The sequence below is a fragment of the Urocitellus parryii genome, chromosome 9 (genome assembly GCF_045843805.1).
Source record: "Urocitellus parryii isolate mUroPar1 chromosome 9, mUroPar1.hap1, whole genome shotgun sequence".
Classification (NCBI taxonomy): Eukaryota; Metazoa; Chordata; class Mammalia; order Rodentia; family Sciuridae; genus Urocitellus; species Urocitellus parryii.
In genome coordinates this window covers 91905381-91929669 of record NC_135539.1, presented here as the reverse complement: position 1 = coordinate 91929669, position 24289 = coordinate 91905381, and the positions used below count along the sequence as shown (strand labels likewise).

The 24289-nt window shown below is 41.3% G+C and overlaps 1 protein-coding gene across 1 annotated transcript in view; it reads right to left on the bottom strand.

The window, feature by feature from the left end:
* Kif26b (kinesin family member 26B) overlaps positions 1 to 24289 on the bottom strand; it is a 481849-nt gene that overhangs the window by 122126 nt on the left and 335434 nt on the right. Inside the window, exon 5 of the mRNA XM_077802765.1 lies at positions 23208 to 23391. Coding sequence (XP_077658891.1) covers positions 23208 to 23391 — 184 coding nt within the window. The remainder of the gene's footprint in view (positions 1 to 23207; positions 23392 to 24289) is intronic.

Genomic DNA, 24289 nt, shown 5'->3' with positions numbered 1-24289 from the left:
TGCTGAGTACGGGGCAGTGTGGTTAGCAGGATGCAAAGACTAGAAAGTGCTGATTTTTCAAATTCTTATGAGGAATTTGCTGTTTAAGTGGAGCTGTTGGACTAGTAACGCCAACACAACTTGATGGGTGCACATCAAGGACTATCAGAGCACAGACAAGGGTGACTCGCTCTGTGGGGACGTTTAAGGAATTCTCCAAGATCCAGGGACTGGGCAGGCAAAGGAGAGCACAGGTAAGGGTACAGGGCCTTGGCCACATGCAAACAGGTAGATTCAGAAATTGCATGTACAGATGGGAAGGTAACAGTGGGAAAATTGGCACACATGGAAATTGCAAACAGTCCCAGTCCTAGCCCTGACCCTCTCAAGGTGAAGTTATGCCAGCACACCAGAGCCAACCATGAGATCTTTGGTAAATTGTTCTCTGAAGACCCCGTTTCAGCAATGTGAGTGAAGTTCCTCCAATTTTAAGGGTGACTTGGGAATTGCCATTTTTGGTCATTAAGTTGTTATTTTTTAAAGAGTCTGCCTCTCTCTCTCTCTCTCTCTCTCTCTCTCTCTCTCTCTCTCTCTCTTTGTACCAGGGGTTAAATCCAGGAGTGCTGAACCACTGAGCCACATCCCCGGCCCTTTTTTATATTTTATTTAGAGACAGGGTCTCACTGAGTTGCTTAGGATCTCACTAAGTTGCTAAGGATGGCTTTGAACTCATGATCCTCCTGCCTCAGCCTCCCGAGCTGCTGGGATTATAGGCATGCACCACTTTGCCTGGCGAGTCTGCCTGTCTTATTAAGTAGAAAAGGTTACTTAATAAGACAGGCAGAAGATTGCCTAGAAGATTCCTGACTTCCCCTATCCTTCCCAGTCTCTCTCTGCCTCTGAATATGCTGGCTACAGGTCGTTTCACAAACTTTCTGGGCTTTGTTCTTGGAGATGACCATTAGTACAGCTGAGAAGTGTTTTACACCTGACCCTGGCCAAATTCTGCGAAGAGACACAGGGGCCTGGAGGATGAGTCTCCTTCTGGAGCATCCAAGCACAAAAGATAATATGCAGCAGCTCTGGGGGACAGAGCTGGAGGTGCCGTAAAGCATCTACAGCAGGAGAGTGAGCTGCACAGCGGATGTGAAGGACTCTGGAATAAGACTGAGATGGCCTGGGAGCCAGCCCTGACGTCTACCTAGGAACACTGTGAGGACCAGGCTGACTGGTGAAATCACTATAAACCAGAGGCACACTGCACACATAATAATTGTTAAGATGTGCAGGGACATGCTGTTGACCCCAGTCAGCCCCTCAGAGGCAACATGGACAGCAATGCAGAGTGGTCAGGAGCTGACCTATCTGATCTCAGGCACACAACTCCAGTTCTGTTTCCTCATCATTAAAGGGGAGGATTTAAATGAGTTAAAGAATGCAAACTTTGGCTGTATAAATAAGTTGATGTATGTAAATGCATTATGTACATAAATGAATTAGTGTGACTGTATTATATATGTAAATGATTTGGTGCATAATAGATGTACATAGTATGTAGATGAGTTTATGTATATAAATGTATAACACATGTAAATGAGTTGGTATATATAAACATATGCATGTAAATGAGCTATTATATGTAAGAATAATGTAAATGATTGGGTGTAAAAGTATTATGTATGCAAATGAGTTGGTGCACATAAATGTGTATGTAAATATGTTGATATATGTAAATGTACTATGTGTGCAAATGTGTACACACCATGTTGGTAAAGTATTATATAGGTAAATGATTGGTGTATGTACATGTATTATGCATGTAAATTAGTTAATGTATGCAAAGCACCTTGAACCTTACTGAGTACCTAGCACTAGGGAAGTATTAGCTATTGTCCTCACTACTCCAGGAATAGGAATGCTATTTCCTCTTCAGCTGGGATTCAAATATCAATGCTAAATCACATTTGCAGATAATAGTTCAAGTGGTTCTCTTCACCGAGAGTGAACCTATTGGCACCTTAGTTAGGAAAACAGTTCACAGCCTGGCTTCTATGTGCCCACCCTTCTCATTTCAGGTTGCTCTTCTCCCTGGAGAGGAGCATTACACACACCAAATGGCTTCCCTCTGCACCTGCAGCTGCCCAGGCTGTTTCCCAAATGTCCAACTCTCCTCTTCCGCCCACCTACTCACTGTCAATTTGTGCCTGCACTATTGCTATTTCATTATGAATAAGCCAAGATGGAGTTGGAAATGGCTTTGCGCTGTCGGGTTTCAGTGCTGCCTCCTGTCTGCCTAATGCCTCTCTTGATAAACAGCCACCCATGGGCTAAAAAGATTCCCAGCTTCCCAGGGCACCCAGGGACTAGCCTCCAGGGACAGTACTCCCCCTTTCCAAGATGCTTTGGTTTCCTCAAATAGGCTGGTAGCCACCCTGTTGGTTGCAGGTGCACTGATTGCTGTCAACCAGGGTCTGGTGGGACTCGAAGGGGTCTGGCCTTAGCACAGCTCTCCTTAGGACCTGTGATTTTGAAGGTGAGAACAAAAGTTCAGAATCTATTATCTCCCAAGCACAAGGGTATCTGGGATGCTGTCTGGATGGAAGCTGTCCCTTATACTGGTCATCACAGTCTGAGGAAAACCCTACGGGGACAGGGGACAGGGAGTGAGGGGTGGTAATGAGAGTGAGCCAGAACTAGACAGAAGGCCATCTTCAGGGGAGACAGCTCAGATGACAGCAGGTGTAACAACTTGACATCTACATATCAGACTTCCTGGGAGGGTGGAGACTGACAGGTTGACAGGTTCACATTTCCTACTTTTCTAGAAACTTATGGGGTCCCCAAGAACCTCAAGAAGTGAAGGGAGATGTTTACATGCAAAAATCCAAATTCCCTCTTTGCTCTTCTTCTAATATCATTAGTAACAGAGTATCCTGAGAAGATTAGCATTCAGTGATCTCTGAATTTTAAAGCAAAGTCCACAAATATAAAGGCAATATTAAAATAAAGTAATAACCATAAGCTACATTTTTATTTCACAGGAAAGAAATGAAATAGCAGGTTGTCAGGAGCAGTGCTCCTGGCAGAGCTCAATAAGTCTCTCTCCTCTGAGAATGAAAACTTCTTAATGACAGGACCTACATATGTCTTGGGGATATCTGGGTTTCCTTCCAAGGGGGAGAAATTCCCTGGCAAATAGCAGGTGCTCAATAAATTGAATTAAATGAGAATCTGTGTATTCTATGAGAAAATACAAAAAGAGGTGAATGAATAGATACAGTCACTTTCCTATACAGCACATGATCTGGGACACACACACACACACACACATGCACACACATAAGCATGTGGAGGAAGCACAAGGTCGGGGGGTGGTTGCAGTGGGAGGTGACACAGGAGCTGGGCCCTGAGAGATGAGCTGCATTCTTCCAGGTCAAGAAACAGGGAGATAGTTGAGCACCACTGGCAGAGACAAGGGCAGATGAACAGACAGGGATGCACAAAAGGGCCTGTATGTTAGCAGCATATGATGTGGCACTAAAACCTCCTGTCTGAGCCAAAACACTGAAAATACTGATTGAAGGAAAACAGACCAAGTCAAGAGCAAATAAAAAAAAAAAAAAACCTTGTTACTTACAGTAATAAAAGCAGAATTTGATAATCAGAATAGAATTCCTTAAATTTCAATGTAAGTACCATAAGCCTGCATACACAAAGAAGGAGAAAACACATAATGACTTTCAGTGTACGTCGTATTATGATGGGTTGTTTTTTTTATATAATCTGACAGGAACTCTGTCTTGACTCCTGTCATGGATTTGGGAGCCTCCTCTGTAATATGAAATTGCTTAGACAGAAAATGCATTAACTAACCCTCGCCCCTCACCACCACTTCCCAAGCCCCAGGAGGTATGTGAGACACCGGAACTGACAGTCTCTGAGTGACAATGCCATGCATTTTGCCTTGCAAATAAATGTGTCTTTCTCCAGCAGCATGTTGTTATTCAAGTCAACAGTGGCTGCATGGACTCAAACAGAATGCTCAGAGAGGACAGGCAGGATAATGATGACACCGTGGGCTCCCTGCCCCTCAACCACATGAGCTCTGATCATGAGGGAGCAAACATTGATCTGGAACCTTCCAGGAGGCAGGAGAGACCCAGGGATGCAGCATGGTCCTGTACCTAGATTCCATGCTGATCCAGCTCTGATTCCAGGACCTCAATTTTCTAAGAGGCATCCTTCTAGGATGGATTTCTGGCCCTGGTACCCAATGTTGTCAGTGACCAGCCTCCCTCCTGGGATTAACTGCTGTTAGCCCTCAGCATCTAACCCTTGCCTGCTTGATCTTGGAGGGCCTTGACAAAATGACTCACTTCTAGTCCGAAAGACATTCTCTGAGACTGCCCTGTATCTCTCCTATGCTCCTTACCTCATGGGATTAAATCTGTGTTTGAGACCTAAACGTGAATTCACATCACCCAATATCTTCTAAGAATCTTACTCCAGACCTTCTTGCTCTGGAACATACCACCAACCCCTGAGTTCCCCAAGGCTTGTGGAAGGTGCTTCCCACAGCCCTAAGCTGGCCTCCTACCTTGCTTTCTCCATTACATTTGCTGCTTGGAGTCTTGCAATTACCCTGTAAGGAAATATGATCTGTTTTCCCCGTTTTGCAGTAAAGAACTTGGAAGAAACTAAATATCTTCCCTAGGGTCACATAGCAACTAAAAGAGGAGACTTGCTGGAGGTGAAGATTACAGAGATGGGAAAGACAGGAGGGCTCCCTTTGGCCATTCTTCTGCAAAATGATCTGGATTCTCTCTCATACTTCTAGTCCACTTAGTTAAAATCTATGAACCCATTCATATTTTCTGCTACTTGGAGATAGATGGATAGATAGAGTAATGTCACCAATGTTTGATATTATCCAAGTTACTTGGAAAATTCTAGAAATCTAAATTTTAAAAAATAGCATTTGTTTTTGCTTTCATTTTATAGCAGGCATCTCATATGCTCTGCTTCACACTTCTGAGTGGGCACTTGAGATTGTGAATTGCATGAGTGTTCTTGGGGAATACAGGGAATAAGTAAATGGCCTAGACTGAGACAGATGCCTCTTTCTGCCTTGTTCCGAGTGTGTGCTTCACAATAAGACTCTCAGGTGGGGTAAATTTGGGAGATTGGACCCTACTGGCTGCAAACTTTACACTGCTGTGCTCAGCCATGGTGGAAGTGGGGGAAAGGGGAAAACACTTTCATAAAGATTAATGTGCTAAGATCTGGGCATTTTTGTACAACTCCTGTTTCACAGAGGAAGCAGGTTGAAGGCACCTTTGACAGACAGAGGTAAGACTATCCAACTGGAGCTGGTGTCTCAGTCAGCTGGAGCTCTAACTCGGGGCTGCTTCGCTGCCTCTTCAAGAGCAGACCACGCCACCCACTGCAGGGATACTGAGGAGGAGCCTTGAATTTTCTTCACAATGCATTTCTCTCCGCTTCATTCCCTGGGCAAATCTCTACACCATCCCCATTCTCTAAGCTCTATTGAATATGTATGTCACTTCTCTCCCTAGAAACTGCTAAATGTTTATGAAATAAGTGGTCCACAAGATGAACTCCCCACCAAATCCTCATTTCAAGGACACAGAGAAAATGCTCAGTAAATACCAATTGGGCCAGTGACTCCTCTTTGCTCTGGCACTGGCCAATTCTGTCTGAATTTGAGATCTGTCACCCTCTGCCTACCTTTTATTTTGGTCATTCCTTCTAATGCTCACTAATGCTTCCTATAAGCCCCATAACTACACAGGGGATGCAGTGTGTCTGCCCAGCTTTCTTGTAGGATGCCATCTTCTACTTAGGCCTGCGGCTTCTTCATCCAACCCCTTCATTCAATGGGCCACAGCCATTCCCTTTTAATCTGGGCCAATGTGAGTTCTCTTTCCCGGACTTTTTGAGTTTAGGCCCAGAGAAGATACCAATCTATTTGGTCTGCTGGTGGATACAGTAAAACATGACACTATAGACCTGTCAGCAGTTGTGAAGGGGATAGCTGGTCTGAAATGAAGAAGAATGAGGTCAAAATGTGGTTAAAAGCACAAATAAGAGAAAAAGAGTTCTGGAGCACTCTACCAGGCCTAGTTCCATATATTCCTGACCTTCCCATGGCCTGGTTCCAGGAGAGACCAGTATCCCACCAATTATTTGCACTGACAGTTTGAGTTTTTGTTGTTTAAAATGTAAATACTTCTAATTAATACAAAACCCCTTCTTTCTCTTTTACTCCTCTTCTCCCATCCCCCTTCCAAACTATTCAACCTTCCAAGACATACACACACTATTAAACATAACTAGCACCTTGCCCAACCTTTGGGCCACTCTCATACCTTACTTGGCATTTTCAAAGGAGAGCAGGAAACACTGGAATTTTTAAAGGTATGAAGTTTCTCCTTTGGTGGTAAAAGCAGAATGGAGAATGGTGTTACATGAGATGGGAGACTGTGACCTAGATAGTAGACAGTTTTCATTTGACCTTGAACAAAGCCCCTCACTTCACCCCATCACAGAGAGAAAAAGCACAACCTCCTTATCACATACTTCAGGGGAATTCTATCCGTAAGAAAAGGACATGTGAGTTCTTTTGAAAAAGAGTCTGTAGGAACACAAATGTTTTGTACACCATGACTCATTTGTATGAGCTAATTGCAGGGCAATTGCATACAGCACATCAAAGTGTTAAAGATGAAATAAAGGTCCAGCCTTTCCTGACTGTCATACTCACTATCAGTTGTCATCAAAATATGAAATGAATACTGTAGGGATATTATAGTGTATTCAGTATAAGGAATACAGGAGAAAGCTCACCAGGAAGCCAATTATCTTACATAAATTTCAGCCTTATCTGCCATGATAAGCCAGAGTGATGATAATAATAACAGGTAATTTTAGTTTGAGTTATCTACCTAAAGAATGATTTTAACTCTTTCAAATAGCAATTTCTATGATCCTTAAGGGCAGAGACCATTTTTAACTCATCTGAGTATCCCCCCCCAAGCTAACACATACAAGATACATAATACAGGTGAATGGATAGATGGCTGATGGATAAATGAATAGGCAAAAGCAGGGGCAACAACTATAGATTGGTTCTGTTATCCTCTATATTTTAATGTACTTCAATTCAGGGAGTTCTATCTACCTGTCTTAGTCTACTTCCTGCTGCTGTAACAAAATTTCTGAGGCTGGGAACTTTATAAAGAAATTTTATTCAGCTCACAGTTTGGAAATCCAGGAGCATGGTGCCAGCATCTGCTTAGCTCTTCTAGCTACATCACAACATAGAGCACGGCATCATGGTGGGAGCATGTGCAGGAGGAAGAGATTACACAGTGAAACAGGAAGCCAGAGAGTCAAGGGCCATGTTCAATTTTTAAAATAATAACTCACTCTTAAGGGAACTATCAGAAGTTCCAAGAGAGCTACTATTAATCTCCTCCTAAAACGGTGCTCCCAATAACCTAATCACCTCCCCCTAGGCCCCGCCTCTTAAAGGATCACCACCTCTCAATGTTACCACAATGAAGATGAATCTTCCAGCATATGAACCTCCCCACAACTAATACTAGCACCACTTAACAAATGGCTAACCACTTGGGGGGATATGAAAATAGTATGAACCAAGACCCCCATATTAAACCAGCCTAAATACTCAGCACAGGAGTTAAACTATAGCCATACAGCAAAAATAGCAATATAAAACAGAAAATGGTTAAAGAGAAAAATCTGCTAGGGAAGTACGTGTTATAAAACATGAGAAAAGAGAGAGCCAAGTTGGGCACTTAGCCATATCTAGAAGAAAAGAAGGGAGTGGTCCAGGATGGGGAAAATGTAAGAGCTTAGGCCAGACAGGTGGGGACAGGAGTGATGGGTTCTGGAAACCTCATCTCTCCCAGCAGTGTCTCCATAGACCATGCTCAATCAATACACACAACATATTTCTTTAAGCAAAAGTTGAAAAACCAAACTTTTCTTTGATCACTGATGTGGTATTCTTGACACCAAATTCTTAGTGAACCTAAATCATCTAGATGCGCCAACACAGTCTAGGGTAGGATTTAATGTCCAATCAGCTCCAGGGGTCCTGTTCCCCTGAATTTTGGCTCTGAGTTTTCACTATTAAAAGGGGGTTAAAGTACGATGGCTTTTTTCTCCCATGGAATTTAGGACATTTTGTTTTGTTTTGACCTTTTAAAATCATTATGGATATTAGCTTACTTTCACTGGTGTGTTTCATACACAGAAACCTAAGTCACAAGACAACTCATATTTAAAACTTGGAAGCAAATAACACAATGACAATCACAAAGCTCCCGAGACGATTAGAAAGCCACTGGATGCAGGTGGACCTCCAGCCTTAGTCCTGTGTCCACTACCCTGCAAAGGCAGCTGCAGCACACTGGCCAGAAACATGTGCTTATTGTGTTCCTTCTGAAACTTCTAACAAACCAGCCTTTCATTTAACACAGTTTTGCTGATTTGCTAAGATCATCAAGTACTGTTGGAGGTATCAAGATTTAGAGTTGTCTCAGTGGCTCAGGAGGCCGAGGCAGGAGGATCACAAGTTCAAAGCCAGCCCCAGTAACTTAGCGAGGTCCTAAGCAACTTAGTGAGACCCTATTACTAAATAAAATATTAAAAAGTACTGGGATGTGGTTCAGTGGTTTCATGTCCCTGGATTCAATCCCTAGTACCAAAAACAAAAACAAAAACAAAAAAAAGAAAGAAAGAAAGATTGATTGATTGATTTAGAGGTGAAGAGATGGAGTCTCTGTCCTCATAGAGTTTATAAGTATTCTTTCTACCCAGCACAGTCTTTAAAATGTGCATAGTTTGATTTTTTTTGGCCCATGGACTCCATTATTAAATTAACTTTATTAAAGTTGTACTGATAAATATAATAAAATGATTTGCTTTGACTAATTGTGATTTATTCCAATTCAATACTATGAGAGACAAAAATATATTATGATTATCTCTATATTAGTTTTTCTATCTCATAACTGGTGATTGGAAAAGCCCCTCTCTCCCGCCATAGATCTAAAGGATGCTATACTTATTTTCATCATGCAAGGTTTATTTTCTTTGTAACAAAAGAGATCTGTGTGTAGAAAATTATCATTTCTATGGGACACATTTCTGGTGTCAGAGTTTATTAAACGCCATTGAATGTTATATACATTAAGACAGGGTGGGCACCAGAAAATCCAAAACGATAACCTGAGATTGTAGAAACACAGTATCATGTATCAGTAAAGAAAAACAGTTCTCAGAAGTGGAGTTCAGAGCTCAGGTTCATTGCAGACTAGGTATGTGAGCTGGCACATGCTCCTTATATCTGTTACAGTCTCCTCCAATGTATATGGGGGTGGTTATAACAGAATCTTCCCAAACCTGTAATGAGGAAGTTTAACGGGTGAATACATGTGGAACCCTCAGATCAGTGCCCAACACACAGCAAATGGCCAATACATGTTGCAAGATTAGTAAAAATTCACTGGAAACAAAGATGTAGGATCTCCCCATCCATTAAAAGCTGGGTCACCTCTGAAAATTCTCTTCCCCTCTGAAGCTCCATGTCCCTATCTATCAGCTGAACGTAACCCCCCAAACCACAAATCCACAGTGCACCTCTGGGCTATATTAAGAATTAAGGGAAATGACAAAAGTGCCTTATACAAATTGAAGAAACTTCACAGCAGAAGGGAGACTAAGGTCCTAATTTGTTCCATGCATCAGCTATCAGATGGATAATCCATCCATCCATTCATTCACTTAGTACGATGGTTAATGTGTCAACCTGGCTAGGCCATTGTGCCTAGATATATAGTCAAACATTACTCTAGATATTTCTGTTAAGTTACTTTTTTTAGATGAAATTAATAGTTAAATAAGAAGGCTTTGAGTAAAGCAGATGGACTCTCTATGATGTGGATGAGTCTCATCTAATCAGTTGAAGTCCTGACTGGAACAAAAGCTGACCTTTCCTGAACAAGAGGGAATTCTGTCAGCAGATGGCGTTTGGACTTGCACCACAACTCTTCCCTGGATCTTCAGCAAACCAATTTCTTAAATTCAATCAATCAACTCCTCTATACACACACACACACACACACCCCCATGGAGTTGAGTCTGCTTTTGGGGGGAACCCTGACTAAGACACCTAGCATTGACTGAGCACTATGGTAGCAGGGCGTTGAGTGGTGCTCTGTATTTAAAGGGGGATGAGAACTACAGGCCTGCCCTCACGGAACTTACAGTCAATAAAGAGGCTCATTAAACATGGAATTATGCCGAGCAGTCATCCAAAGGGTGCTGAATGCAAAGGGTGCTGAATGCAAAATACTTAGGGTATTATGAAAGCATGTGTAAAGGGGCTCCCCATACACACCTGGACAGCAGAGAAAGCTTCTTGAGGAATGGCATTTCAGCAGCTATCCAGAGGACAGTCAGGACTCAGCTGAGTGAAAGTTGGGGAGACTCAGCATCTCTAAGATTCCTGCGTCCATTCTTGTCCACACCCTCACCACCTGCACTTGTGACAGGCACACACAGCCTGCTTTAGTGCCATTAACATGGGAACATCAATGGCATTTTATTAGTCCTCCAGAACCTTTGCACCCCTGTAGAGTGCTGCTCTTTTCACTTTTTATAGAATGGGGGATGCACCGGGGGAGGCAGCCCTATAAACCCTGCTTTCTGTTCCTCTTTCCTGTGCTGAAATTTCCACTGACGGAGTAGAAACAACACACTTGGAGTCGATTACTGATTGGGTTTTTAAAACTGTAAGCTTCACTTGAAAACCTTCTGGGGCAAACATGATGCAATACTTTCTTAAAATATTGAATACGGAGAAGATCAAGTGTACGGTGACAGAGGCTAACACTGACTGTCCCTTAGCTCATGCATGAGCTAAGGCATCCCCAAAGACCTTTTGTCCTCCTTTCCCTGAGGGAATGGTGACAAATGGCTATTCCTCACCATAGAGGAAATAGCCCTTGAAGGGAAAAACGTCTCCTTTTCCCTGTAAAACCCAGAAAAGTTCCATAGATGTTATGTCTTCTGGGCTTCCTATTTTGAAGCTCAGAGACAAATAACCTATAAGCAACGTACTGATGACAAGTTTATGTGGCAGGAGTTTACAAATTGGTTGCACTTCCTGATCCCATTCTTCCTTCATGCCCTAGAACACATATGTCTGGACCCAAGCAGCTTCTCTACCAATTACCAGGTCCTCCACCAAATATCAGCTCCTTCACCAATTATCAGCTCCTCTACCAGTACCAGCTCTTCCACCAATCACTAGCTTTTCCATCAATTGTCGGCTCTTTCACCAGGAACAGCTCCTCCACCAGTACCAGCCAAAACCAAACACACTAATGGTCTCAGTCCCTTGCCTTTTGCCCCAAGCTGGCCTGGCTGCACTACCCTAAGAGTGGTGCCTGTGGGCTTGTGAAATACAGAAAGAGTCCTAAAGGCACTAGGGGTGGTGCTGATTCGGGAATGGGACAATACCTGAGCATGTATTGCAAGACATTGGTGGCAAGTCAGGATGATCTGGGAGCTTCTGGGATGGAACAGGAAAGAGCACTGTTTTGCATGACGGACTGTGTATCTCACACTCCAGAAGAAAAGAACTGCACATATAAACCCAAGAAGCCAGCATTGGGAAACAAGAGACCATTTTGCCCTTGCAGTTTTGGCAAGAAAAAAAAAAAAACCCTCTGATTAGTGACAGCTGGTCCAGTGCTCTGCTCACAAATCCGCCTCACATTCACTGCTTTTGGTAGAGATCTCAACTGAGCCACTTGGGCACATAATTTCTATCTGAATATTCAGTTGTGACATGGAACAGAGGCAAACCAAGGGAACAGGAAAGAGACTCAGAAGGAAAATTGTCCCTAGCACTCACTAAATGCTACTGCAATCATTCTGTTTATGGTTGTTTTTATCTGGAAAGTCAAACAATTAAATTTCAGCGCTGGTATTTGGAAATCATCATTACAGACTAGAGAATAGAGCTAAGATGGACGTATCTAAAGCAATATGAAAGAAGATAGTTAATGGGCTGGCTCTGAATAGCTAAAGGATTTTTATCTCAAACTATTTAACAATCTTAAGAAAAATATGTTTTGCTTTTAAGAATGTATCAGAATGATTTTGCCCCTCCCTAATACTACATTTCAGTTCAATGAAGCTTTAGAAAGAAATTCAAATATTTTCTATGTGATGCAAATCATTTGGTAGGCAAGTACAGTATTTTCTACTCTTGTGAGGTACAAAGAAAAAAACTTCCCAATGAACTCAGCAGTTTGGATTCACCATTTTTTAATAAAACCTTGTTATCAATCCCATTTTAATGGGATAATTATAGCAAATCACGATTACCTTTCCTTTCAGCCATTAGTAAGAGAGAGACAGAGGAAGATAAGATGCTAGAAATGTTAGCTTAAAATATATCTACCATTCTCTTGATATCAGTAATTGTCTAATTGTGCTGAGTTTGACTAAAATGTGAGTTTGGGACAAAGGATGAGCAAAAGCCCTATTCTGGCATTATAATCCATCTTATTGCCCTTTGGCTAATTGAGACACTGGCATTTATTCCAGGGAGAATTCCTTCATTTTGTCTCATATTTTCATTCCATAAGTCAAGATGCTAATTAGGAATTACAGGTTTTCCAAGAGGCCCCAAGACTATACTCCAATTATGGGAAAGGTTGCTAGTTTTTAGAAAGTCTTCTTACAAAAATCCTCTTCCTCTGCCTCTTTGTGTGTGTGCACACACAGGGATACACACACACACATACACACACACACACACACACCCATATCATTTTCATTTACCTAAAAAATATAGACCTAATAGAACTGAGGCCAAATGTCACAAAATGGGGAAAACAGATTGACTCTCTTTTTAAAAATTATTTATTTATTCTAATTTGTTACGTATGATGGTAGAATAAAATTCATTTCATATCACACATATAGAGTACAATTTTTCAAGTCACTGGTTGTACACAAAGTATTTTCACACCATTCGTGTCTTCATACAGTACTTTGGGTAATGATGTCCACCTCATTCCACCATCTTTCTTACCCCCATGTCCCCTTCCTTCCCCTCCCTCCCCTTTGCCCTATCTAAAGTTCCTCCATTCCTCCCATGTCCCCCTACCATTGCCATTATGGGTCAGCATCCTCTTATCAAAGAAAACATTTGGCCTTTGGGTTTTGGGATTGGCTTACTTCACTTAGCATTATATTCTCCAACTCCATCCATTTACCAGCAAATGCCATGATTTTATTCTCTTTTAATGCTGAGTAATATCCCATTGTGTACAGATACCAAAGTTTGCCTATCCATTTATCTACTGAAGGAAACCTGGGTTGGTTCCACAGTTTAGCTATTGTGAATTGTGCTGCTATAAACATTGATGTGGCTGTGTCCCTGTAGTATGCTGTTTTTAAGTCCTTTGGGTATAAACCAAGGAATGGGATAGCTGGGTCAAATGGTGGTTCCATTCCAAGTTTTCCAAGGAATCTCCATACTATTTTCCATGTTGGCTGTACCCATTTACAGTCCCACCAGCAATGTATGAGTGTGCTTTTTTCCCCACACCCTAGCCAACACTTATTGATGTTTGTATTCTTGATAGCTGCTATTCTGACTGGAGTGGTTAGAGTAGTTTTGATTTGCATTGCTCTAATTGCTAGAGATGCTGAACATTTTTTTATATATTTGTTGATTGATTGTATATCCTCTTCTGAGAAGTGTCTGTACAGTCCCTTGGCTCATTCATTGATTGGATTATTTGGGTTTTTTTTTTTTTTGTGGTGTTAAGGTTTTTGGGTGCTTTATAGATCAGTGCTCTATCTGATGTGCTTGTGGTAAAGATTTGCTCCCATTCTGTAGGCTCTCTAGTCACCTCACTGATTGTTTCTTTTGCTGAAAAGAAGATTTTTAGTTGGAATCCATCCCATTTATTGATTCTTGGTTTTAATTCTTGTGCTATAGGAGTCTTGTTAAGGAAGTTGGTGCCTAATCTGACATGATAGTGATTTGGGCCTACTTTTTCTTCTGTTAGGTGCAGGGTCTCTGGTTTAATTCTTACGTCCTTGATCCACTTGGAATTTTGTGCATGGTGAGAGACAGAGGCTTAATTTCATTTTGTTACACGTGAATTTCCAGTTTTCCCAGCATCATTTGTTGAAGAGGCTATCTTTCCTCCAATATATGTTTTTGGCGCCTTTGTCAAATATGAGATAACTGTAATTATGTAGGTTTGTCTCTGTGTCCTCTATTCTATACCATTGGTATACAGGTCTATTTTGGTGCCAACACCATGATGTTTTTGTTACTATTGCTCTGTAGTATAGTTTAAGGTCTCAGGTTCCATGACAAATCATCTTTTATGTTCAAAAGTTTAAACTTTTCTCCCACCTATATGGGTGGTCAAAGTTACTTCCTCTTGTTGAACCTCAATTGTCTCATATGCAAACTTGGACAAGGTCAGCAAAATAATTCCCTAGGTGAACAATGATTGTTACTTGCCAGCATGACAGAATGAGACATCATCTTCTCCCTGATACACCTCCTCCAGGGCAACTCACGTCCTGGGAAGGGGTGTGGGTGGGCAGGGACCACTGGGGGCTCACTATGTTCTTGGTGGATCTGCATCATTCTCACAGCTCTCTGTTTCAGGATGGACCCTACACAGTGCTCAGTGCCCAGTCAGGACTTCAGAAACTCAGTATAATTATGTACAACTATTAAACATTTATTGCATGTCCTTTCTGTATTTAAGCTGTCACTGAAGGTGAAAAGTACATGGTTTCTTCTCCTTAATTCCTTTCCTACCAAGGGAAATTGCAAAAGACATTTCACCTAGAAACATAAAGACAGGAATTCTAGCTTGCCCTCAGGGATTTCCTGGGGAGGATGCCCATAGATATGTATCTGAAGGGCTTTGTATCCTTGAATTTTTTCAGAAGATCCCAGCTTCTCATCTGAAACAAGGCAGAGTAATTTCAGAGAACTCGAAAATACAGAATATCCGTGAGAAAACAGATGTAAAAAATTCTCTTCCAATTCTTGCACCCTTGAAAGGTACATAATAGACCTGGGATATAATGTAGGAAACTTCACTAAAGGACCAAACTACTCTCAGGTGCCACCAAGAGACAGTAGTTGTGCCTCTACACAGTTTGCTCAGTAGATATCACAGGCCAGAAAATGAGTACTTTATAGATAGTAATGTGCCATCTTATCAGAAATCTGATCAAATTAAATGGAAATGTGGTGCTTACTCCTCTCTTCTAGTTCACCATCTAATAATGGAGACAACAGAAAATGATATTGATGCAACTTGGTTGGCAAAATTAAAGGCAGTTGTATTAATAATGAAGAACAAAAATGTCTCCACTTTCTTTTACACACATCTTCATGACTCTTCTCTGCAGTGGCTTGAATGGAGAACATCCTCTGAATAACTTCCCTTTCGAATATAAGAATGAGCATTGTGTAGGGTCCATCTGGAAGCTAAATTCAAGAGTAGCAGTGAGAGGTATAGAAAAAAGTGTTCATGACTTAGGGGTTCTTGGGGTTCTTCTACAACTTCTGCGGTCCTTCTTGCAGCGCCACCTGCATTTCCTGAGGTCTGGATTTCAGAGATGGCACATCACCATATTACGCATGTGTAAGACAGAGGCTGGTGCACCCAAGAACTAGGTGGAAATCTACATCTATGGGAGGAAAATGAAACCACGAAGATTAAAGAGGAAAGGAAGAAGGAAAAAGGAATGGAAATGAAAGAAAGGAAAAGAAAGAGAAAATAAATAAAAATTAAAATAAAAAACAACCAAACGATCCAACAATGAGTTTAGCAGACTCAACCTAAATCAACTGAGTACAGAAAAAGAATAATCGTAATTAGGGAGCAGAAAGTCACATGAGTTTATTTCCCCAAAGAGCTAAAGATTTAATTTACAAAGTTATCAGGCTAGCTATAGTGATGAATGTGTATGTATTATTTATGTAGGATTTTTTTTCCCAGCAGCACACCAAATTAAGAGAGAACTCACATTTCACTTTTCCTGTCTTTTTAGTCTTTAAGGATCGCATAGTGAAAAGTTTCCAGAATTTTCCATCACATTTAAATTCTTGAATTCATATATAACCAAATGAATTTTAAAGGCTGGCTCAAATCTTTGATCTTCTCTCTGATAAAGCTTTAGGATGGGGAAGGGCAGAAATGATAATGAGGAACTGGGTAATTTGCATTCTGTTTAAGTAACCTGCACCTTGGTAGGCTGGAAGGCATGAGATTTTTCTCCTTGATATAACCAGGAATTATCTCCTAAACAAGAGAGTGCTGTACTCACCAATTCTCCTCATTGAAAAAATGAATAATGGCTACATTAGTGCCTTTCTAAAAATTCTTACTTTAATTTAACAAATCTTATTGCTATTCTCTTCTTGTAATTAGAGTATCAATTGAACAGGAATCTTTACTTTCTCTTCCACACAGTGTCATAGGATTTAGTCACTGACTTCTACCCTAAAAATGTTAATAAATCTATAAAGGAAGGAGTCTCCAAAAAAAATTACATGGTTCTTTTATGAAAATTTTTTTTCTACTTATACACCAAATATGGGAAGATTTGGAGTTAAAAGTAAATCTAGATAATTCAGGACCTGGTGACATAAACTAATGCCAGAGTGTGTGAGGAGGGAGACGGGGAGAGAGAGTTTTATTAGAGGTCAAAATGAACTGGCATTGGGTTTGAAAAACAGTGCTGAATAAGAGAAAGATGATTTAAAAATGAGGACTAATGAGAACAGAGAATAATGGCTCCAGTCTTCTTTGCTTAAGAAAGATAATCCGGCTGGACAAGTGAACCTATTTCTAAATCACAATTCTGACAACTAGGCCCAATTGCCTGAGTTTGGCTCATGGAGGAGAAATCTCAGTGAAGCACTTCAGAAATGCACAGCTGAATGGTCATGGGTAGTGTTGGGCATCCTCTTCCCAGATTATCTAAGTGGGCCATGGAAGGAAGTACGCAGGAGAGGAGGCTGAGGCTGAAGACCATTCAATTTTTTTTTCATGGGTGCCAAGGATTTCTGGACAGTCTCAGCATCTATCTTCCCTTTCCTTTGCAGCAATGTAGCCCAGAGCAGCCAACTGATTGATTCTGTGTCCTGCCTCCTCCAACAGCACCTGCTACAGAGCCTGGAACGTAGTACTTCTTTATGGTTATTTGCTGAGTGAATCAAGTATGACAGACAAGCCTTTCTTGATTTGTCACTAGTTTAATTTTCTACTGCTACTCTTATGTTTGCTCTACTCTTTTTTATAATCTCCAAAATGTGATTTTGCTGCTAGAATCCACCTGTAAGAATTTTCCAATATTCTCAAAACATGTTTTGGGGGAAGAGGCTTGGTGCTGGTTATTGACTGTCATACTAAGAGGCATTTTGGAGATTATGAAGAAAAAGAAGGCTCTTCTTCCCTTCATGCTTCTTCTTTTTATTTTATTATTTTATTTATTTTTATTTCTTACATACATGACAATAGTGGAATGCATTGCAACCATAATCATCCATTCATAGCACAATTTTTCATAATTCTGTATATAAAGTATGTTCATGCCAAATTATGCCATTATACATGAGCTCTCTTATTTTTTTGCATTACAATTCTTAATACACCTTTATACCCCAATTTATCATATCTCTGTTTGTATACAAGGTATATTGACACCAAATCACATCTTCATACATGTATTTTGTATAATGATGAGGGTCTCCTTCCACCATTCATGCTATTCCTCTTCTCCCTCCTTCTCCCTCCCCAGATTTTCTTCTTGAAAGAGAAGAATCAACCAACCTACAAGTGGATTGTTATCAACCCAGTATGATTGCAGTCAGTGTCTTCTCACCTTTAAAAGCATTTGTGCATCTGTGGAATGGCTACAGAGCCATGAACTAAGTGAGTAAAACAGACAATGGGCTTTGCTCCAGAAATTTGTAATCCAAGACAAAGAGCTCTGACATTAAGCTGTGACATACTAACAAATGAACCTTAAACATGGCTGTTAATTAATTGTGCAAACAAATTTCATGAAGAGCATTTACTGACTTAGGAGAAGGAACCATTTTCAAACAGATTAGAAGTATCATTTACATATAAGCCAAATCAAGGCAATAAAAAAGGGAACTAAGCTGCTTTGATCCACTAATCATCTTTATCTGCTCTTTAAGAATGTCTCTACAAGGCCACTTAGTAGAATCGTTTCTTTGTACAACTTGAAATCATTTTAAGTCTGTCATTCTTATTTTTTTCTGAAATCATATGTTTGCCATATTGGTCTAAGTTGATGAGATTTCTAACTTTGATTGGAATAAAACCCTAGATTATAAGCTCAGTAAGCACAGACACTCTTCTTTATCCATCATGGTAAACACACTGCCAAGTGCTTGACACATAGTAGATGCTCAATAAATATTTGCTGCATTCCAGGAGTTGCTCTAGGAGCTGGGGATCTTGAAACCAATCCTGTGTGTGCATGCTGTGTTCAAGTCCGAGCAAACTGAAATTATCTCAAATTCTTCCATGGCCTCAAGTACTAACAGATAATAATGACTGTCATGGTGGCGGGAGATTAGGGGTTGCTTCTGGAAGCAGCAGAGAGTGGGAATGATGGAGCTGGTGTGGACAACTGCCCTTCTCCATCTTATTATCTGTCTGTCCCTGAATATGATTACATTTTATCTCCCACCTATGACTCTGAAAAGAAAAGTAAACCCTTCTCCACTGGTTGAGGGCAACTAGTTCCCAATATTATTCTGCTACCACTATGGATCCAGAGCCTTCTTGTCTCCACCCAAGATTTTAAAAAGTCACTTATATCCATTGGCACTCGGGTGAAATGGTAGCAAATATAACACCATAAAGATCTTGACTTCCACCCCTGAGTTTAGAGTCCACCAGCCAATCTCTTCCCCTCACTGGGCCTAAGGTTTCTTGTTTACTAAATAAGAGGATTGCTCTTCTAGATAAATCCCTAAAGTCCTTGCCATGCCTGTGGAAACCTCCCAGGTTTCCAGAGTGAGATCCTGGGTAGTTAGGGTTTAATAGGCAATTGTTAGGCTGCCACCTCAAGTGTTGAAGCCCCCTCGTTCTCCCCACCCCCACCCCAGAAGGCCCCAGCTTAAGTTTAAAAAGTCAAATTGCTTTGGGCAATTCAATCAAGCTCGGCTACTTCAAACTTGCCGAATTATAAATAATGCCAATTATTTATGTTCTATATTAAACTCCACTGTGTTTCTTTGAGGTATTAAAATGTAAATTATGCAACAGAGATAAATGGATGGAATTCTTTTTCCACATGGGTAAAGAAAGCTGCAGGTCCTAATTATAGTGAGATATCAGTGGAGGTGGACAAAGCCAGAGTCTGAGAAAATGGGTCAGGCAGTTGGACACCTCTATGGCATGGCGGAGTAAAAATTGCTGCCACTGTGAAAGCCAGACACTATTTTTTTAGGGGGGTGGGTGGGTACCGGGGATTGAACTCAGGGGCACTCTCCCACTGAGCCACATCCCCAGCCTTATTTTGTATTTTTTATCTAGAGACAGGGTCTCACTGAGTTTGCTTAGTGTCTCCCTATTGCTGAGGCTGGCCCTGAACTCACAATCCTCCAGTCTCAGCCTCCTGAGCTGCTGGGATTATAGGCATGCACCATTGTGCCTGGCTACAAAAACCAGACACTCTTTTAAGCAGGAAGAAGCAAGATCAAATGTATGCTTGATAACTTCTTGTTTTAATGAAAGTACACATTTAATGTAACAAGTATATGGCTACTCGTATCTTCCAGAGAACACATTCCCTCTGACTATCACACCCCACACCCTATCCCTGAAGGTTCAGCAGGACAAGAGGGTAGATTCAGCTGCCATGTATCTACTGGTCACCTTCTGTGATCCCCAGGCTGATGCCCTCATCCATGATACACTTCCATGGACAAACTCAAGGCTTTGATTTCATGTATAACTGAGAATGAGTAAGGGAGATCACAGTTTTAATTTTAAACAAACAAATGTAAAATCTACAAACGTTATTTTATTACTGAGTACAACTATTCATTATAAGGCCCCTCACAACTGGTTGCTACAAGTGGTACATCATGAAATCAAGATTAAACCAGTGCCCTTTGTCCTCCAATTATTTTTATGAAAGTGCTGGGTCAACACTTCTCTGTGTTTGTCCCTAGCCTTATTCCCTTGTCAGAATTCCAGGGAAGACCTATGGATGAGAACAAAGGCTTGGGGCCCAGGCCCACCAGAAGGTGCATCCACATCATACCTTGTAGGCCAGTGTGACAGATGCAGGAAGACAGTTCCAATGTAGTTCACTTTGAGATGTCTTGAACAGGGCCATATGTGTGCCCCACACTGGCCAGTAATCTGGTGCCTCATAAAAAGGATGTTATGTACTTATTTGTCCATGCTTATTCAGAAGAGGAGGGGGATGATGTTTGGAGCTGGGAACAGGATATGGAATGGTGGCTGGCTTTCACTTTGTCCAGGGCAGTAAGTGTTTGCACTGATGTTCTGAACTCTTACCAAAATAAAAGCCCATGCACACTTGAAATGGCTAAGATGGTAAATTGCATGCTGTGTGCTTTTCACCACAATTAAAGGGAGGTGGGGAACAGCTCTGTAGCTACTGAGACCCACAGCCCTTAGCTGTTATAATTCCATATGACCCCTGGGCTCCCCAGTGGGAGTGTCACCAGCCTTCCCCTGCTGCTCAGGTAGGTCTTTACCTCCGGGCCTGGGAAAGTCTTCAGCCAACAACTATCTGCCCTGTCCAGTTCCAGAACTGGATGCCTTCTATTAGAGTAACCATTGCTTGATCCAACCTAATCTCAAAATTTAAACACTTTTGGAAAGAGTGTCATGAAGTTAATACTTTCCCAAGGAGATGGTGAGACTCGGGTGGGAGAAATGGAAAGAGACAGGAGAAACGGAGAGTGAGGAAGAGAATAAAGGAAGAAGGGGCAGCAGATGCCAGGATCAACATTGGGGGTACAGCAGCCTTCTGAAGACCGTAAACCTGGATATGTTCATATTTGAGTGTAAAGGAAACAGGAAGTCTCATGTGAACTAGTAAAATCTGTCTGTACAGTTTAGCTGCTGTCCCCTTCAGCAAGACCATCATTATAGTTTGGATCTGGACTGTGCCTCAAAGCTCCTGTGTTGAAGGCTTGGTCCCCAATGCAGCAATGTGAAAGAAGCAGGGCTTTGGGGATGTGATTAGATCATGAGGGCTCTGTTCTAATGAGGGAATTAATCCACTGATGAGTTTATAATTGAATGGCTTAATGGGAGTGGGGAAACTTGTAGGAGGAAGGACCTACTTGGAGGACGTGGGTGACTGGGGACAAGCCCTTGAAGGGTGGATCTTGCCTCTACCCCCATCATTGCTTTGTGCCTCTCTTGGGGAGAGCAGCTTTCCTGGGCCACATCCTTTGACCATGATGTTCTGCCTCGCTTCAGACCCAAAGCAATGGAGTTAGCCCACCACGGACCCTCTGAAACCATGAGCCAAAATAAGTCTTTTCTCCTCTAAGTTGTTGTTCCTCAGGTATTTTGTCACAGGGATAAAAAGCTAACACAAACAGGAACTTTTCAAAATGAAGCCCAAGGCCAAAGTCAGGTCACCAGGTAGTGTGCATCAATCGATTTGTGACAAAAAAAAAAAAAAAAGAGTTTTTGCCCCTTTTTTTATCAGCTCAATGTTTTCACAAGTCCCAACTTATTTACCTACCAAAGAAGCTGTGAGTTACTTCACGCATACATTTATCTCAAAAGAAAGAAAATGCCTAGAGATGACATTTAAAAATAGAGTTATCCCAAACGTAGCAAAGTGGCATCTTATAAGAGAATTCCTACATGTCTTTCTAAGTCTTTGTAACAATGCAAAATTGCATTTCTCACTAGAAAGGCATGACCGAAAATGCTTCCCAGAAATCCCATTGGTGGTCTGGTTCAGATGCAGAGGTCATGATTTCTCTGAAGGGGAGAAAAAAAAAAAAAAAAAACTGCCACAGGGAAATTATGAAGTGCCTTTATGTCATTGTCCTAGACCTCATCTACTCTGGGTCTCCTGACTCTGCCTCTGTTTTGTGTCTTTTTCTTCAAATGCCTATAGTTCTGTCAAGTAATGCAAAGCCATTTTTCTCCCCACCAAAATCGAATCAGGTCTCCAACAATTTGAATGTCTTATTTAATTTATGTAACCAGAAAATTTTATAGTAGAGAGTGTTATGGTTTGAATTGGAGGTGTCTCTTGAGAGTTCACGTGTGAGACAATGCAGGAATGCTCAGAGGTGAAATGACTAGATGATGTAACTGAATCAGTGGATTAGTACATTTGATGGACTAGTAATTTGAAAGGACTACTGTACCGGGGGATAACTACGGGCAGGTGGGTGTGGCTGGAGGAAGGAGGTCATGGAGGGGTATGCCTTTGTGGGTTTTTTTTGAGTAGCTTTCCTCCACCATACCCTTTCACCACGATATTCTGCCTCACCTCAGGCCCACAGTGACAGTCAGCTAATCCATGGACTGAACCTCTGAAACTGTAAGCCAAAATAAACTTTTCCTCCTCTGAAGTGTTCTTGCCAGGTATTTTAGTTACAACAATAAAAAGCTGAATGTCACATCTAGTTCTCCCTTAGGTGTGACGGATGTGTTCCAAGACATTCTGTGGATGCCCCAAACTGCAAATAGTACTAAACCCTGTATATACGATGATAAAGTTTAATTTACAAATTGGTCACTGTAAGAAATCAACAATGATAATAAAATAGAACAACTAGAACAACTATAACTATAATAAAATTTATTTAAAACTATAATAACCTTTTATTTCTAGAATTTTCCACATAATATTTTTGGACTGAAGTTGATCATGGGTAACTAAAAAAAGCAGAAAACGAAACCATAGATAAAGGGGGGACAACTATTACCTCCAAATCAATTTCATTCTGTCTCCTTTTGTCCATGGTACCTTGGTATTTTAACAAATTGGAACCCTTGTTTTCTTCTTTCCCAAACTTGATCCCAAACCCCACACTGAGCAGATGGTGAAGAGGTGCCTACCTTGCCCAGGCCTGGAGTGTCCTTCACCTTGTTGACAGCCCTCAGCAGACAGGGTGGGGCTGGGGGAGGGGAGGTCTGCAGAATCCCACTGAAGCTGGTGGCAAAGAGAGGTGTCTCAGCAACAGAAGAAGTAGAAGGTCGATGTTTCTTCTTTTTGGAAGACAGATTTAACTTCTGAGCAGCTCTGCAGGGGAAAATGCAGAAAAGGAACAATTAGGGAAAATTAATTGTACATTCTGATATGCTAGGGCTACTTTTTTTTTTTTCTCTTAAAGATCCCCTTTAATGATTCCTTCTCTCTCCATCCTCACCATCCTTTGGAGTAGGGAGGCTTTCGTTCAACATGGTAAACTTAATGAGCTACCCAATCATTTATACTGCTAGGAAAAAAAGGCCATAAAATTGCCTGGTTCTGCAATCACAATTTACAAAGAATTGTTTGTTAACCACCAACACTTAGCTTAAGTATGAATAAAGCCGGTCGTCTTTGGGGATAAACAGCATCTATTAAGTTAATCATTCCATAACTTCTCTGGCATAAACTCACATGTGAGGGACCCTATGAGCTCATTCAAAAATTCTAACACCTTATAAAACCCAAACCAGTCTAATGAAGAACCATGCAGTGACCAGTTGGGGCATGACCTGTATGTGGCTGTGGAAGAAAAACACAATGCAATAGGGAAGGTATAAATCAAACTGGTTTTAGAAACAACACTGAATCAGAATATTAACTCCAGCCAGCGGGGGTGGGTGCGAAGATTCAGGGCTGCTCCTGTGATCACAGAGTGGTCTTTAAATACAAAATGTAACTGATGGGCAAGTACAAGAATGAGGGGGGCCAAAGCAACAAGGGGACATAGGGGGTATAGACAGGTTCAAGTGTGAGGGGAGGCTGCTGGCATCATTAATAGCATTAGCTGTTCACATAACATCTACCATCCTGCAAGGGCCCTGTAACATGATGATCCTACCACAGGAAAGAGGAAAGTGAGGCAAAGGGTGTTGTGAGTGACAGGCAATTCACAGATTCTCCTATACTGATTTCTGGATTAATTCTTGGTGTTTTCACATCATACACT